The sequence below is a fragment of the Periplaneta americana genome, chromosome 5 (genome assembly GCF_040183065.1).
Source record: "Periplaneta americana isolate PAMFEO1 chromosome 5, P.americana_PAMFEO1_priV1, whole genome shotgun sequence".
Classification (NCBI taxonomy): Eukaryota; Metazoa; Arthropoda; class Insecta; order Blattodea; family Blattidae; genus Periplaneta; species Periplaneta americana.
Window position 1 is genome coordinate 179,500,635 of NC_091121.1, and position 16,675 is coordinate 179,517,309.

Sequence of the window (16,675 nt, forward strand, 5' to 3'; positions counted from 1 at the left end):
AAATTCGAAAAACGTATAATGGTTAGGCATTAGAGTTAATAGAAATTCGAAAAACGTATAATGGTTAGGCATTAGACTTAATAGAGATTCGAAAAACGTATAATGGTTAGGCATTAGACTTAATAGAGATTCGAAACACTTATAATGGTTAGGCATTAGACTTAATAGAGATTCGAAAAACGTATAATGGTTAGGCATTAGACTTAATAGAGATTCGAAAAACGTATAATGGTTAGGCATTAGACTCAATAGAGATTCGAAAAACGTATAATGGTTAGGCATTAGACTCAACAGAGATTCGAAAAACGTATAATGGTTAGGCATTAGACTCAATAGAGATTCGAAAAACGTATAATGGTTAGGCATTAGACTTAATAGAGATTCGAAAAACGTATAATGGTTAGGCATTAGACTTAATAGAGATTCGAAAAACGTATAATGGTTAGGCATTAGACTTAATAGAGATTCGAAAAACGTATAATGGTTAGGCACTAGACTTAATAGAGATTCGAAAAACGTATAATGGTTAGGCATTAGACTTAACAGAAATTCGAAAAACGTATAATGGTTAGGCATTAGACTTAATAGAAATTCGAAAAACGTATAATGGTTAGGCATTAGACTTAATAGAGATTCGAAAAACGTATAATGGTTAGGCATTAGACTTAATAGAAATTCGAAAAACGTATAATGGTTAGGCATTAGACTTAATAGAGATTCGAAAAACGTATAATGGTTAGGCATTAGACTTAATAGAAATTCGAAAAACGTATAATGGTTAGGCACTAGACTTAATAGAGATTCGAAAAACGTATAATGGTTAGGCATTAGACTTAATAGAGATTCGAAAAACGTATAATGGTTAGGCATTAGACTTAATAGAGATTCGAAAAACGTATAATGGTTAGGCATTAGACTTAATAGAGATTCGAAAAAGGTATAATGGTTAGGCATTAGACTTAACAGAAATTCGAAAAACGTATAATGGTTAGGCATTAGACTTAATAGATTCGAAAAACGTATAATGGTTAGGCATTAGACTTATTAGAAATTCGAAAAACGTATAATGGTTAGGCATTAGACTTAATAGAGATTCGAAAAACGTATAATGGTTAGGCATTAGACTTAATAGAAATTCGAAAAACGTATAATTGTTAGGCATTAGACTTAATAGAGATTCGATAAACTGTCGACTGAAAAAGTAGGAGGCTACCTTAAACTTTCTGAAATATTCAACAATCGATTCTCAGTGATACTCTACTGCAAAAAAATTAAATTGGTAAATGGTAAGTCTTTATTTAATAATAGTTTTTAATCACACACATTAAAACGATGCAATTTTGTTAAGACTCTTACACTTTTACTACGTCACACTACTTCTGACCAATGAAACGTACGGAATGACGTGTTTCAACCAATCATGACTGCTTATCCCAGTGATCGTCAAAGGCTGTGTCGCAACACATGCCCCTGCCTCCACTCAAGCGTAACCATGGCATCATATCCCCACCCTCTGTTTACAGGCTTCACTTCGATATAAGTAAAGACATTTATCAACAGCGGACCTACGCATGTAATGTTACAAGTGTGTAGGATAATATGTGTCGATGTCTTTTCCAAAACAGAAAACAGATATGTAAAAACTTAATTTTACCGTAGAACTTCTGTCATTATATCCATTCTCTTGCTTCGGGGAAGAGATTTTACAGAAAATGTAATTTAATTTTTATCCCCCCCCCCAAAAAAAAGTCAAACGTTTACAGTTTCATAGTAGATAGATTCCAGCAAACAAAAATGTGATACATGCTCTGAAAACATTCATATATGTATACAAGAGGAAAAATTAGGTTACCTAATATCCATAAATAAATATTTCGTGAATATAAAATTAATGCAGTACGTACTCACCATTTCTGTTTTCACTATCTGCCGGCTTCATTTGTATTGGATGGTGCATCTGCAAAATAAAAAGAAAACACATTAAAATAATTATAAATAAAACAGAAGGCAAATAATTATTCAGAGCTGAAAAGTGTTGGACTTTTTCACTGCCACAAAAGTATATAGAAACAACGTTAAGAAGGTTGGATTTGCATTCTTCTCCAGTTGAAAGAAGCGATGGGAACGCTATCGTATTCACCGAGGTCACTATAATTGTGTTGGGTTAGCCTTTAGTAACGAGTTCAATGAATGGAATTGCTTTCGCATCCTTCTTTTGTTCACCTGGAGACGAATCTTCGCAATGTAGAGGGTTTCTATGGATATACTTTATTAGGAATGAAGAAATTAAAACAACGCCACTTCTGATTTAAATATTACAGAAAAGCTGTTTATAATACAATTAATACACTTTATAAATTATCTTCTGCGATCATTAATATAGATTAAAAATATATTTAAAATTTCCAAAGTACTTAAAATCGTATGTACACAGTGCTTAAGACGAAGTTTTCACATTACGATCGCGGCTTGGGATTCCGTGTAGGGTATTGCTAACTGTTTAATTGAGTCTTGTGTTACCCTGAACGGGCGTCGAATAATACAGTACAGTCACACAATACGAAAACAAATTTCCCCGCCCCACTTAATGGTACTCACAATCACCATGACATTAAAAAAAACACACACACAAACAGAGAACTCTCAAACATCCACAACATTCATACACATTACTCGCACGGCACTCACCAACACATACACGACACTTGCAAATGCACGGACAAAACTCCCAAAACTACTATACACTCAAGTACACGCACAAAACTCATAAGCACACACACAATTATCATAAGCACACGCGCAATACTCACAAGCACACGCACAATTCTCACAAGCACACGCACAATTCTCACAAGCACACGCACAATTCTCACAAGTACACGCACAATTCTCACAAGTACACGTACAATTCTCACAAGCACACGCTCAATATTATCACAAGCACACGCACAATTCTCACAAGCACACGCACAATTCTCACAAGCACACGCACAATTCTCACAACTACACGCCCAATTCTTACAAGTACACGCACAATTCTCACAAGCACACGCACAATTCTCACAAGCACACGCACAATTCTCACAAGCACACGCATAATTCTCACAAGTGCACGCACAATTCTCACAAGTGCACGCACAATTCTCACAAGTGCACGCACAATTTTCACAAGTACACGCCCAATTCTCACAAGAACACGCACAATTCTCACAAGTACACGCACACTTCTCACAAGCACACGCACAATTCTCACAAGTACACGCACATTTCTCACAAGTACACGCCCAATTCTCACAAGCACACGCACAATTCTCACAAGCACACGCCCAATTCTCACAAGTACACGCACAATTCTCACAAGCACACGCACAATTCTCACAAGAACACGACCAATACTCACAAAGACACGCACAATTCTCACAAGTGCACGCACAATTCTCACAAGCACACGCACAATTCTCACAAGTACACGCACAATTCTCACAAGTACACGCACAATTCTCACAAGTACACGCCCAATTCTCATAAGCACACGCACAATTCTCACAAGCACACGCCCAATTCTCACAATCACACGCACAATTCTCACAAGTACACGCACAATTCTCACAAGCACACGCACAATTCTCACAAGAACACGACCAATACTCACAAAGACACGCACAATTCTCACAAGTGCACGCACAATTCTCACAAGTACACGCCCAATTCTCACAAGCACACGCACAATTCTCACAAGTACACGCACAACTCTCACAAGTACACGCACAATTCTAACAAGCACACGCCCAATTCTCACAAGTACACGCACAATTCTCACAAGCACACACACAATTCTAACAAACTCACATGCACTGTACTCACACACACACGTACAGCAGGCCTATTCACAAAGACATACGCACAATACTCACAAACACATTCACAAACCCGTGTAAAAATGCATCACACTCACTCGCATACATTCAATATTCACAATTACATACGACGCTCACAAATATTCACACAAAATACACACAACACACACACACACACACACACGAACTGTAACATACGTTACGCCCAGATACGACACACGTACACGCACAAACATACCAAAAGAACACAATAAGACAAATGTGATCACACAATGCATGACCCGCTCTATTAATTTTCTTCAAGAGCCGTATTTTGACTGTGCAAAGAAAATATAAATAATTAATTTTTTAATTTGAATTTGGAACAAGTGATTAATCGAAGTACAGTATGATCCGATTATTTTTAACACGCGTTTCAAAATTCAAACGTTTGTTCGCTCGCTCACTCACTATCCAAGCCTTGTTTACCAATGAATCCAGAGCAGGCAAGAAGCCATTCCTGGAACTGCCCGTGTCTAACTGGATTATTGTTATTGCAATAAGCAAAAAGTAAACGCGTACTTCATTCTACCGCTAACAATATTTTGACTGTCTGCAGTCTAGTATCATATCAGGCCGTGACCTGAACGTGTTTTGCATTGCGATGACATTTAACAATAAACCTTCCAGTGTTAATTAAACAAAAATTTCATTCAAACATCAGAGCTCTCCACAAGCCCATGTCATGAAGTTTTTTATAACTTTTCAGGGATGTATAAAGCACAAAACAAGTCGTGCTGAAAATGTGGGCGTCCGGATAGACAGAAATCATTAATCTTAAAAATATTTATTTCAGTCACTGACTTCACAGCATATGTTTAAGGTGCTACACCTTTACATTACATATTTAAAAGACGTATGAACGTTTTCGTTGGTCTACGCCAACATCATCAGATACGAAGTACATTTCAGCAATATCAGTGCTCTCTACATAATATCTACAAATACAAAGCATATTTAGTGGCATGCAAAATGAGACATATTAAAATATAACATTGCTGTGATACACATTGACATTCTATATGACTGCCTTGATTGTCACTTACTTAAAATACGCGTATAGATTACAAAAAAATATTGATTTACATATATATATATATATATATATATATATATATATATATATATATATATATATGCAAGTCTTCACATATGAGATAATAAAATGACATGATTTAAAAGTGATAAAAATAATAAAATATAAAACTAAGATAAAATGTATTATGAATGTGAAGAGTTGCAAAATGTACTTCGTATCTGATGATGTTGGCGTAGACCAACGAAAACGTTCATACGTCCTTTAAATATGTAATGTAAAGGTGTAGCACCTTAAACATATGCTGTGAAGTCAGTGACTGAAATAAATACTTTTAAGATACAATATAGACTTCTCTGAAAATTAAAAATGAATTGCAAAATAAATCATTAAGTTCATATCTGGACTTTCCGAAACTTTATAATATGAAGAATCCAATTTATAAATAAGTTTTCTTGTTTGCATTCAGTTTAAATGTCTGGAAACAGTAAGCGAAGAAGATGGAATTAATAGATATTGGGTTAAGACTCGTTCATAGCTGTTAAGATGAACCCACGGCGCTCATTAAACCGTGTCTAGTATCCCTAAGATATTGTTTCAACACAGAATATGGTTCGATGTTTCAATCTCCAGGTTGAATTTCCTAAACACACGAAAACAGGATCGCCAATTTAGCGGTTTTTCCGCTACATTTGGTGTATGACCGTGTAGTTTAATGGGTAACATTTATCAACATTTTCTTGTTCATAAGGGGTTTAGAAGAACTAAGGAAGAAACTAGTGAAGTGTTTTGTATTTAATTTTTTTTATTTTATTTTATTATTTTACGACGCTGTATCAACATCTAGGTTATTTAGTGTCTGAATGATATGAAGGTGATAATGCCGGTGAAATGAATCCGGGGTCCAGCACCGAAAGTTACCCAGCATTTGCTCGTATTGGGTTGAGGAAAACCCCACAAAAAAACATCAAGTGCTTTGTATGAAGTGTGGCATTGTATGGGGCAGAAACATTGACATTACGACGAAGTGAAGAGAAGCGAATAAAAGCACTTGAAATGTGGATATGGAGAAAATGGGAAGTGTGAAGTGGACAGACAGAATTAGAAATAAAGCTGTGTTGGAAAGAGTGGGTGAAGAAAGTTGATGCTGAAAATGATCAGGAAGAGAAAAAGGAATTGGTTGGGTCACTAGCTCAGAAGAAACTGCCTACTGAAGGATGCACTGGAAGGAATGGTGAACGGGAGAAGAGTTCGGGACAGAAGAAGATATAAGATTTAGATTTAGATTTATTTAATAATAACATATACGTAAAAAGGTTACATTAGAGTACCCCGAAAGAGAAAAGCTCGTGTTCGGGGACAGTCCCGTTACATAGATATACATACTTTGTAGACAAAATACTTAAGAAAAAAGCTCAGATAAAGATGATAATAAAATTAGTATGTAATAATACTAGTAATAACTGAGTGGAAAAAGGGACGATGTTGAGATTGGTGGATTAATATTAAATTATTATTAGTAGTATAATTAGTGCAGGTCATGTTGATATAGCAACCGAGATAAGATAGTAAAAATATACTTAGGATAGAAATAAACTTGTTTTACAATACATGGTACATAATATAATACAGGGCTGTCTGTCATATAAATTTTTTTAATTCTGGATCTGAAAATTTCATTGCTTAAAGTAGTCAATTCTGGATTAAAGATAATTCTGGATGATAGACAACATTAAGATATATAAATATGAGGATAAAAAGAGGAAGGCAAAAAATAGGAAAGATTGGCGAAAGCTGGGTTTGCAGTGAAAGACTTGGCCTTAGACAGAACACTGAATGAATGAATGAATGGGTTTAGCGGCTTTTTTACAGCATCAATAATCTCCTCTTACAGCGATATATCACACTATTATCTGTGCATTTGGAACTATCTGCTCATGGTCAAGCAATGAACTGCATTTACCACATGTGCTTACCCCAATCCTGGACCATTTTCCTCAGCTGAAGTCAGCTGGGACAGCCGGAATTACCAGTGTTCAGGTCACAGTTTTCAGTTCAGTGACTCGTGCGTGGTTTGTACGTTTGGACGTGATCTTGATCCGCTAGTTCGAAATGCACATACAATAGTAAGTTTTTCACTGTTTTACAGAGTTTTCAAGAATCAAGTTGGCAACAGTGCATCAAGGCCTCCTATGAATCTCGTTACAGGAAGCTGTTGCTTGGTCGACCGATGATGAATCACCCACCGAAAATGTTATGTGTAATAGATGCAGAGAGGAGCAGAATATCGGAAATACTAATGTGTTTAAACCTTCAGTGGACTGAGCCTGAATAAGATTTGCTGCTCTCGGTGTAGAAATCTTAGTCACAGTAATTTCTTCCATTCATCAAATCATGCACAACCAATATTACATTCCATGCACCCTTCATCGTAACTTTTGGGAGCACTGACTGAAAAAGGAATGCTTTATTTGCTCTCAAATAAATCAGCAACAACAAGCAGAAAAGGAAAAATAAAATAAGCTTACATTTTTATAATATTTAATTTCCTCTGTTGATGGATTTCTTAACTCTGCAATGCAATCTCATGAAATGGCGAGTACCGTCGAGGGAGACTTTGATGATTCCTCTGAAGTTGAATTAATCAAGCTAATGGGTTTTATTTTACACTATGTTCGTCATTTTTGTCCATTGTTTCCTGGTGAATGTCTTTAACGCAACTGTCTCTCTCCACGGAGTCCATCAGTGAGTTGTAACTTGCACGTGCTGTTTGCGTCGTGGGAAATCGAGAGGTAAACAGCATGGTCTCCACCACACTGTTGATAAATTAAATTGGGGAAATTTCCTACAATTTCGGAACCCGCCTTACGTAGTGCGTGACCCTATAGATTGGCCTAATGGTTATTACGCCTCTGGTCTAAGTTCTATTAACAACTATCAGTATCCCGAGGGTCATCCAGTTGTCGGAGAAAATGTATGACAAATAATTTTGCCAATATAACTTTTTTCACTGATTCTAGTTTTTCAAAGTTCAGCCTAGTAGCAAAAAGTTGTAAATTCCCGTTTAACTGAAATTCTCGTTTTTTTCCCTTCATTTGCAGAAGGGCAAACTACTGGTAATCAGATCATAGCCAGACTGTGATCACCGAAGACGTCGGAAAACTAGAAAAACATCATTGTATACAGCAGGGCTGGGCATTGGGAGCGGAACTAGACTCTAAGCGGGGACGCTTAATATTCATCCGTCACGGAATCTACGCTCAGCGATGTTCGGCGGGGAAGAAAGGGGATGAAGAGCCATCATATATCTCCCCGTGGGAGAGTAGAATCCGCTGTTGGTGCCCAGCCCTGGAATAGAGCACATCTAGGTCAGAAATCATGGTTACACATAACGGCTGTGTTAGAAAAGCCAACGTACTATGGTAGGAACGATCATGATTTTAAAATCAAATGAAGGAAACAGAAAACGGTTGTAGGTAAATTTCTAATTTTTAAATAGAACTATAAATGATTGGAATGACCTACCTGCAGCGGTCTTTGAGGGCTGTCCTAAATTAACGAGATTCAAGAATAACTTAAAAAGTTGTGTATAAAGTGCAAATTAAAATTAAGGTGACATTTAACATTTAATTTTTTAAGGTGACATGTATTTATTTACCCTGACGAGTTACTTCCTTGGTTTGAATTGTAAATTATTTAAAAATAGCGTGTAAGAGGGCCTTAGACTAGAAATGTTTAGCTTAAATGTAGTTCTGTTTATAAGTATGCATAAGGGTGTAATTATTTGTCTTATTTGAACTGTTGTATCAGTGAAGCGAGGTGAGTCAGTGAAGTTATGGTTTTACAGTGCAGTGAACAGTTCCGATCAGTGATAATTTATAGCGTCAATGAAATGTGTTCTATAGTGTCAGTGAAATGTGTTATAGAGGGTCAGTGAAATGTGTCCTAAAGTGTCAGTGAAATACGTCATAGTGCCACTACAGTGAGTGAGTTGAGAGTAAAGTGAAAGACTATTGAAACTTATGTAGGGCCTATACATATGTAGGTTGTATTGTAAAATTAGGTTATTTTATGCTTTATTATTAATTGTAATTATTGTGTTAAATTGTATTGTGTATTCTTATTGTATTGTGTATATAATTGTATTGTGTATTGTATAATTGTATTGCATATTGTATAATTGTATTGTGTATTGTAATTTTATTGTGTATTGTTTATATTGTGTATACCACTGCCACCGGGTGCTTGCCCACTTGCAGTGTAAATAAATAAATACATACATACATACATACATACATACATACAATTATTAAGATGTGTAATATTTATTTATGGTACAAAATCGTAAAGGTTCTCTTTTTAGTACGAGGGTAAAGTTTGTGAAACTTACGAGGGCCAAGACGATAACTTTAGGAATGTGTATCATACAATGTTTTTCTACGATAGCACAAATATCTATTTCAAGGTTTAGAGCTTATAAGATCATGATTTCATGGTCGACTAAACTCAGAAGCATTAAGAAATAAGTATCCATTGATTTACAACCTGTTTAATTCATGATCACGATTTCATGGCCGTCTAAACCGGTCATATAATCAACAAAACGGTTAGGAAAATTTGAATGATAAATCTGGTTGCAATGAGTACTGCAGATGTATCTCAGAACAATACGAATTAAAATGTAAATATGAAAGCTAAATTTGTTATTTATTTGTGTTACGTGTAATGTTTACGTCATGAAAGATCGAGATAATGCAGTACTTTCTTATTCAAATTTGTACATTGAATATTGCATTTTCTTTGGCAGTGCGTAGTGATTATTTTACGCACTACTTTAAATGCTTACTTTACGCAATGATAACAGTGGTTAAAATGCAACTTTACGTACTATCGTTGAAAATAGTTTTATAACGAGTTATTTTGTACATCCCTAGAAACATAGCTTGATTCCTCATGTACAAAGCTCGGAACTTGGGGACTTGTGTCTTTGAACGTGGCTAAGCGACCAGACTTCAATGTCAACAAACTCCCGCTTCCAGCACAAAGGTACTGTAAGGTCTGCTATAAAAGTGGTTCCTGGCTGGAAACAACATAATTATAATATTATGGTAGGTTGAAACAAGTAATTTTATAGCATATATATAAATAAACATGCAAAATATATCAAATTTACAGTTCTGCTCTGTATATTTTATTACAGTGTATGACTACATACATTCGAATATTTTTCGAACCCATACCTTCTTCGTCTGTTAGTTAAACATGATTTGAAACGAAAGAAACTTATTTCCACGTCACATGAAGTGACGGGAGCAAAATTATTTTTTTTATTTTATTTATTTTAACTAGCTACTTACTGAATACAAATTACATTTATAAAACAAAAATGTTTCTAGCCACTACCGTAAGACCAGGCTCGTGTACGGTGTGGTCTTAGTCAATAATATAACATAAAATTTACAAGGACAGTTTACTAAATACAGTAAGTAACTTAATTCAAACCAATAAATACAACACAAGAGCAAGAATAAAGAAGAAAGAGAAAAAGAGAGAAAAAACACATTTAATATAAATTGACAATCAGACAGAAGCCAGTGATATTCAATAAAAACAAGAATACAGTAAACAGAAATAAAAGGTAAAAAAAAAAAAAAAATACATTTGTTAATATTATATTATATCGTGGATAATTTTACAAATTTATTTTTTAAAAGCTTCAATTTAAAAAAAAATTCAAATTTGGAAAATGGTTTGTAATTGTATTATAAAGTCTTAGGCCGAAACAAAGTATTGAATGTTTTCACTGTCACTGTTTCCTGTTCGATTTTCAGTAGTTGCTAGCTGATCTCGTATCTGAGAAAGATAAGTATACTAAATTTGTCTCGAAAATAGTTTTCAATTTCTATGTCACTACTAGGGAAGGTTCCACTACGTCTTGATCCATGGCTATGGACAAATTTTGCACCGATTTAAGGGACTGCAATGTATTTCAATGAATGCCCGTTTCCAATCTCTAGTTTGTGTTTGACACAAGTTACAAAATATAAACTCTCCATTCGAAGAAAATAATGTATCTCCTCAGAATTCCTCCACGAAATTATGTACCTAAATTTTAAGAAATATATTTTCAAACGTATACAATACCCATTCGAATAATACGTATTTTCTTATTTTCAAACAGACCGTTTACCTCTAATTAATTATCTGAATGTCAATGGCTTCGACACGACACATTTTCCTCGTCCGTCTTCCTGTCATTCGATGTGACCACTTTCTTAGTACACACGACTGTCCCTGAGCACTTGCAGGGTCAGCTTTGTGTACGTTCTACCTGTAACCTTACTCATGCACACGACACACAAGTCCCCAAGTTCCGAGCTTTGCTCATGTATACAGTGTCTATCATTCTTATTCGTACATATCTAATTTAAACTAATAAGACAACATTATGTACAAAATAATTATACTCATATACTAATAGTAGTGTACCATGCTTTAAAACCATTCCTTAGAACGTTAATATACAACCAGTTTTTATTTTAAGCTCTAATTAACAAAAATATTAATAAATACATTACTTTGAAAGTAAAACTGTATGTCATTTATATTCGTACACTTGAGTAATTTTGACTTATTCGGGGGTGCCGTGCCTTAATGGTAACAGCGAGTGTGCATTACTGCGTGCTCTAGGGTTTATTTTGCTTCAGCAGTCAGTTCTGTTCAAAATGGGCAAGTCGAAGGAACTCAGTGCCGAGCTAAAGAAGACGATAGTTAGACTGGCTCTTAAAGGTTATTCTTTACGGACAATAGGCAATATAGTAAACAAAAGTCATTCCACGATACAATACGTGGTTAATAAATTCAAATACCGTAGATTTACTGCAAATCAGAAGAGAAAACCAAAAGAAAAAATACTAAATGAGAGGGAAAAAAGGTTTAAAATAAGACAGATAAAATCAAATCCACGGTTAAGTGTGCCGAAACCACGTTCTCTCATGACAAAAACCACAAGGAAGACTGTTAGTGTAATAACGGTACGACGTGTCCTATATAAATATGGATTTCATGGTAGAAGGATAAGAAAAAGGCCCTTTGTAAATAGAAAAAATTGAGCTTTAAGAATTAAATTTCCTAAAGTTCATGTAGATTAGGAGCAAGAATTTTCGGACAGTGATGAGACCAAGATTAATCTTTTCGGATCCGATGGTGCCCATAGAGTGTGGAAAAAGAAGAATGAGGCCGATAAAGTGGATAACAATCTTCCCACTGTGAAACATGGAGGTGGCGTCATAATGATTTGGTGCTATAAGTCCTCGAAAGGCGTGAGTAACATCGACTTAATTGATGGAATTATGGACAATGTAGTCTATAACAACATCTTGAAAAATAATGTCAAGGAAAGTGCAATAAAATGGATTTGCCGTCTGTCTACATTTTCCAACAAGACAACGACAGCAAACATACGGCCGAAATGAACAAACAGGCTGATATGGAACGTCCCGAAACAACTCCATACTCCTCCTCAATCACCCGATCTGAATCCTATCGAGCATTTGTGGTCCAAACTTAAGGAAAATATACATAAAAATACAATTTCGTCCAAAGAACACCTCAAAACTGTTGTGCTGGAAGAATGGCGAAATTTCACTCCGCAGCAATGTAAAACATTGGTAAATTCCATGCAGAGAAGGTGTCAGGCAGTGATCAAAGCCAGAGGATATGCAACTAGGTATTAGAACGTAATTGTTTATCTTATTTATGTATAGTTATTTAATTTTGTTACTAACTGTACGAATACAAATGACAAGTAGAGAAATTACATGTTTTGTTAAATTTCGTTTATTTACGTGTTTATGGTATATATGGAATTTACGTTTCGTTTTATTTGTTTTCATAATGCTACTGAACAGAATTTTCAAAGAGAAATGTAATACTTTCATTTTATGTGTCTTTTATCACCAAAGTTGTTACATATTTTCACCTGTACGAATAAGACTGATAGACACTGTAGCTGTGAATGACTGAAATGTACCCTTACACGCACATACCTATTGCACAGACTACTCTGTTCGCATGCACAGACGCTTGCATGAACTACTCTGTTTCTCTGTCACGATCTGAAAACGACCCATTGCAAACTAACGCATGCACATTACGTCCTTCACAAAGACAGTTAATTGTACGAAACAAAGACAATAGTCTGTCCAATAAGGGCTGATATTTGATAGATGCGCTAGCATCGCTTATTGCCGTAACAGTAGTACAGGGACATCATTTTATTTTTACTTCAATTTTTATGTACCTGAGTTCTTGAATGTACCTCACTCCCACCCCTTCTACTAATGAAGTTCAACCGTCCTCCACACAGATCCAAGACCGCATATACAGTCATAGTAGCCACAGTACGTTCCAAAAATATGTTCGCGTTTTCCAATGACGAAAGAGCTTTCAATATTGCATCATTTTCCATTTTCCTACGTCGCATCCCGGTTTCCCCCACCTGCTTCTATTCGCCTCTGTAAATGCTAGTGGCTGGGCTGTCTTAGCTCTTTTCTGGGAACATTAATTTCTGTTAGGAATTGGACGTCTACGTAATATTATACCCATAAATTTTTTTTAAAATAACTTCAATAAAAGGGCCTCGTTAAGTAATTAAATGTCACGTGATTTCCTCCCTTTCTACAACGCTGCGACGTAACCACTTGGACGGACAGTAGATAGCATGTCTGAGTAATTTTATCTTTTCGGATCGGGCAGAAATGAAGATTGAATTTACAGTACGTAATGTAAGCCTACTCTTTTATAGAGCAGGTACAGAATTATTTCAACATGAGTTACTGATACGAATGACGAAACTGGTAATTGGAATTAGGTACAATAGTCTATAATGCGATAATATGCATAATAGAACTGAAGCTTGTATAGGAATGAACGGCCACCATTTTCAAAAATGTGTTTAAATATTCATATTATGATTATTTTTCAATTTAATTTCATTCTCTATATTGTACGCTAATGTGCTGTAGACAGTATAATATACACTGCATAATGAATACGTTCGCATGGATAGCTCAGTTAGTGAGTAAAAACACTCATTGTTAATACTGTACTGTATTTTGATGAAACAAAAACCTAATGAAAATTATCAAACTCAAAATCGCGATATTTCTTAGTTTACGTAAATGGTTGAACTACTTTTCTTCCCTCCTATACCTAGTAAAGTGATGTTTGTATATTACGCCAGTATCATCGAACTTCAGAGGTGGAAGGGGGTAGCAAACGGTGTTTCCGGTTCTTAGTCGTTGATCGAAAGGTATAGCCAGGTTAATATTAGAAATGTTAGTAAAAATAAAATGATGTCCCTGTAGTAGCAATGGTTGCATTAGACATCAGCTCGTTACATGGAGGCTGCTAAGTAGCAGGAAGACATTTGGGCAGCCCTGGTAGGAACAAAATGTAGGCACTGCTTTTTTTCTCTAATTACTCTCATAGGAGCGAACGTAAATCCACATATACAGCAAGCAAGCCAACCCTAGGCGTATGCAAATCCAATAGGTTTTTATTTTTAATTCCTTAATAGACTTTCTCTCGGCTGAAGAACAAGTTGGCAATATTTACATGAATGGCTGAGTTTAAAATTTCCATAGCCTTGCTATTCTACCCCCTGGAGGCTGTAGTCAAAGTACGAGAGAGGGCGTGTGTATGTAGTTTTATTCCATAATAAATTGATTCTCTCCCTTTGCAAAGCGCCACGGTTTTATAGCCCAGGTAGAATTACATTACATCCACCAACATGTTTCATTAAAAGTGTAATCTTTGGGAAGCTCTCTACGATCTGCAGAAGTGTCTGTAAATATTACACGAGCTTTAGAAAAAAAAGATAGCTCTTCTGAAATTATATTTGAGAAGAAAGAGGGATTTCAGAAGATAGGCATACGTTTCAGCTTCTATTAAAAAAACAAAGAAGCAAAGACTGTAAAATTAGAAGATGCTCCAGTTCGTGCAGAAGAATTTGTGTTGGGACATAATTTATAACTTCGTAACTGCTCAGAGATTCAATTATCAGGATGCTATCATTAAAGATTTAGAAGGGTTGCTTTCTGCGATTGGCTCTGCTGTTCGCAGTAGCCAGCCATGACCGTTGCTAACACAACTTGTTGATCTTCTGGTCACGATGATCCCGAATGCTTGTGTGTAGGTATCGTGTCAAACCGTCTAGATACCTCAGTTGACACAGCACTGGGTTATGATGACTGCGGACCCAGGTTCGAGTCCCGGTGATGGTGGAGTCGTAATTGTGGTGGACAAATCCAAGGTTCCTGAGGGATTTCTCGGGGTTATCCCGTTTCCTTCCACCTTCCGACAGAACTGTTAAAACGTGCAAGTTGAATCGACAGACAGTATGACGCTGCCGAGACACGATTATCTACAAAAGCGCAACTGTTGGGACTTCAAAATACGGGAAATTTCCCTGAAGCAAGTAAAGAGATAGGTTTGGAAGTAAATCCAGAAAAGACTAAGTATATGATTATGTCTCGTGACGAGAAAATTGTACGAAATGGAAATATAAAAATTGTAAATTTACCCTTTCAAGAGGTGGAAAAATTCAAATATATTTGAGCAACAGTAACAAATATAAATAATACTCGGGAGGAAATTAAACGCAGAATAAATATGGGAAATGCGTGTTATTATTCAGTTGAGAATCTTTTATCATCCAGTCTGCTGCCAAAAAATCTGAAAGTTAGAATTTATAAAACAGTTATATTACCGGTTGTTCAGTATGGTTGTGAAACTTGGACTCTCGCTTTGAGATAGGAAGGGTGTTCGAGAATAAGGTGCTTAGGAAAATATTTGGGGCTAAGAGGGATGACGTTACAGGAGAATGGAGAAAGTTACACAACACAGAACTGCACACATTGTATTCTTCACCTTACATAATTAGGAACATTAAATCCAGACGTTTGAGATGGGCAGGGCATGTAGCACGTATGGGCGAATCCAGAAATGCATATAGTGTGTTCGTTGGGAGGCCGGGGGGAAAAAGACCTTTGGGGAGGCCGAGACGTAGATGGGAAGAGAATATTGAAATGGATTTGAGGGAGGTGGGATATGATGATAGAGAATGGATTAATCTTGCTCAGGATAGGGACCAATGGCGGGCTTATGTGAGGGCGGCAATGAACCTCTGGGTTCCTTAAAAGCCAGTAAGTAAGTTGGGACTTCAAAATCACTCCCAGTGTAGAATCTGCAGTGCTAGCCTTCGGGACCAAAGGTACAATACCAAGGAATTGAATTGAGTTACTAGCTCCGTGCAACAAACGTGTAAGGACTGCACGAAGATAATCCTCCTGAGAAAGGATGATAACATGGTGCAATATTTCCATTATTTGCTGCACTGAAGGTTGGTATTGTTGTGAACTGTGAAGAAATTAAATTTTATATGGTGATAGCGACATTCATATTACTATAAGGATTGGAAAGTTCGGAGCTAAGGGGAAGAAAAAATACTTGACTGAAAAATACCAGGCATTAACTTCTTAAGAATTTTGTTAAACCTAGTAGTAGATGGCAATAATGAATTAGGCCTAACACATAAGAAACGAACTAGATGTTCAGGTTCTAAAAGAAAGAGTACTATGAAAAGAATGCTATGCGTATGATTTTGAGTAGAATTCCCAAGGAAGCGTTGCAGTTTGATGAACAATCATTCAAACCAAGGATTTCTTCATGTGGGAATATA

The 16,675-nt window shown here is 36.0% G+C and overlaps 1 protein-coding gene across 12 annotated transcripts in view; it reads right to left on the reverse strand.

Annotated features, from left to right (window-relative positions):
• The window catches only part of LOC138700306 (CUGBP Elav-like family member 2), a 1,672,689-nt gene that overhangs the window by 614,050 nt on the left and 1,041,964 nt on the right, over nucleotides 1-16,675 (reverse strand). For all 12 annotated transcript variants that reach the window (XM_069826845.1, XM_069826839.1, XM_069826850.1 and 9 more), the window contains exon 4: nucleotides 1,909-1,957. In XM_069826845.1, the coding sequence (XP_069682946.1) occupies nucleotides 1,909-1,957 (49 nt within the window). The remainder of the gene's footprint in view (nucleotides 1-1,908; nucleotides 1,958-16,675) is intronic.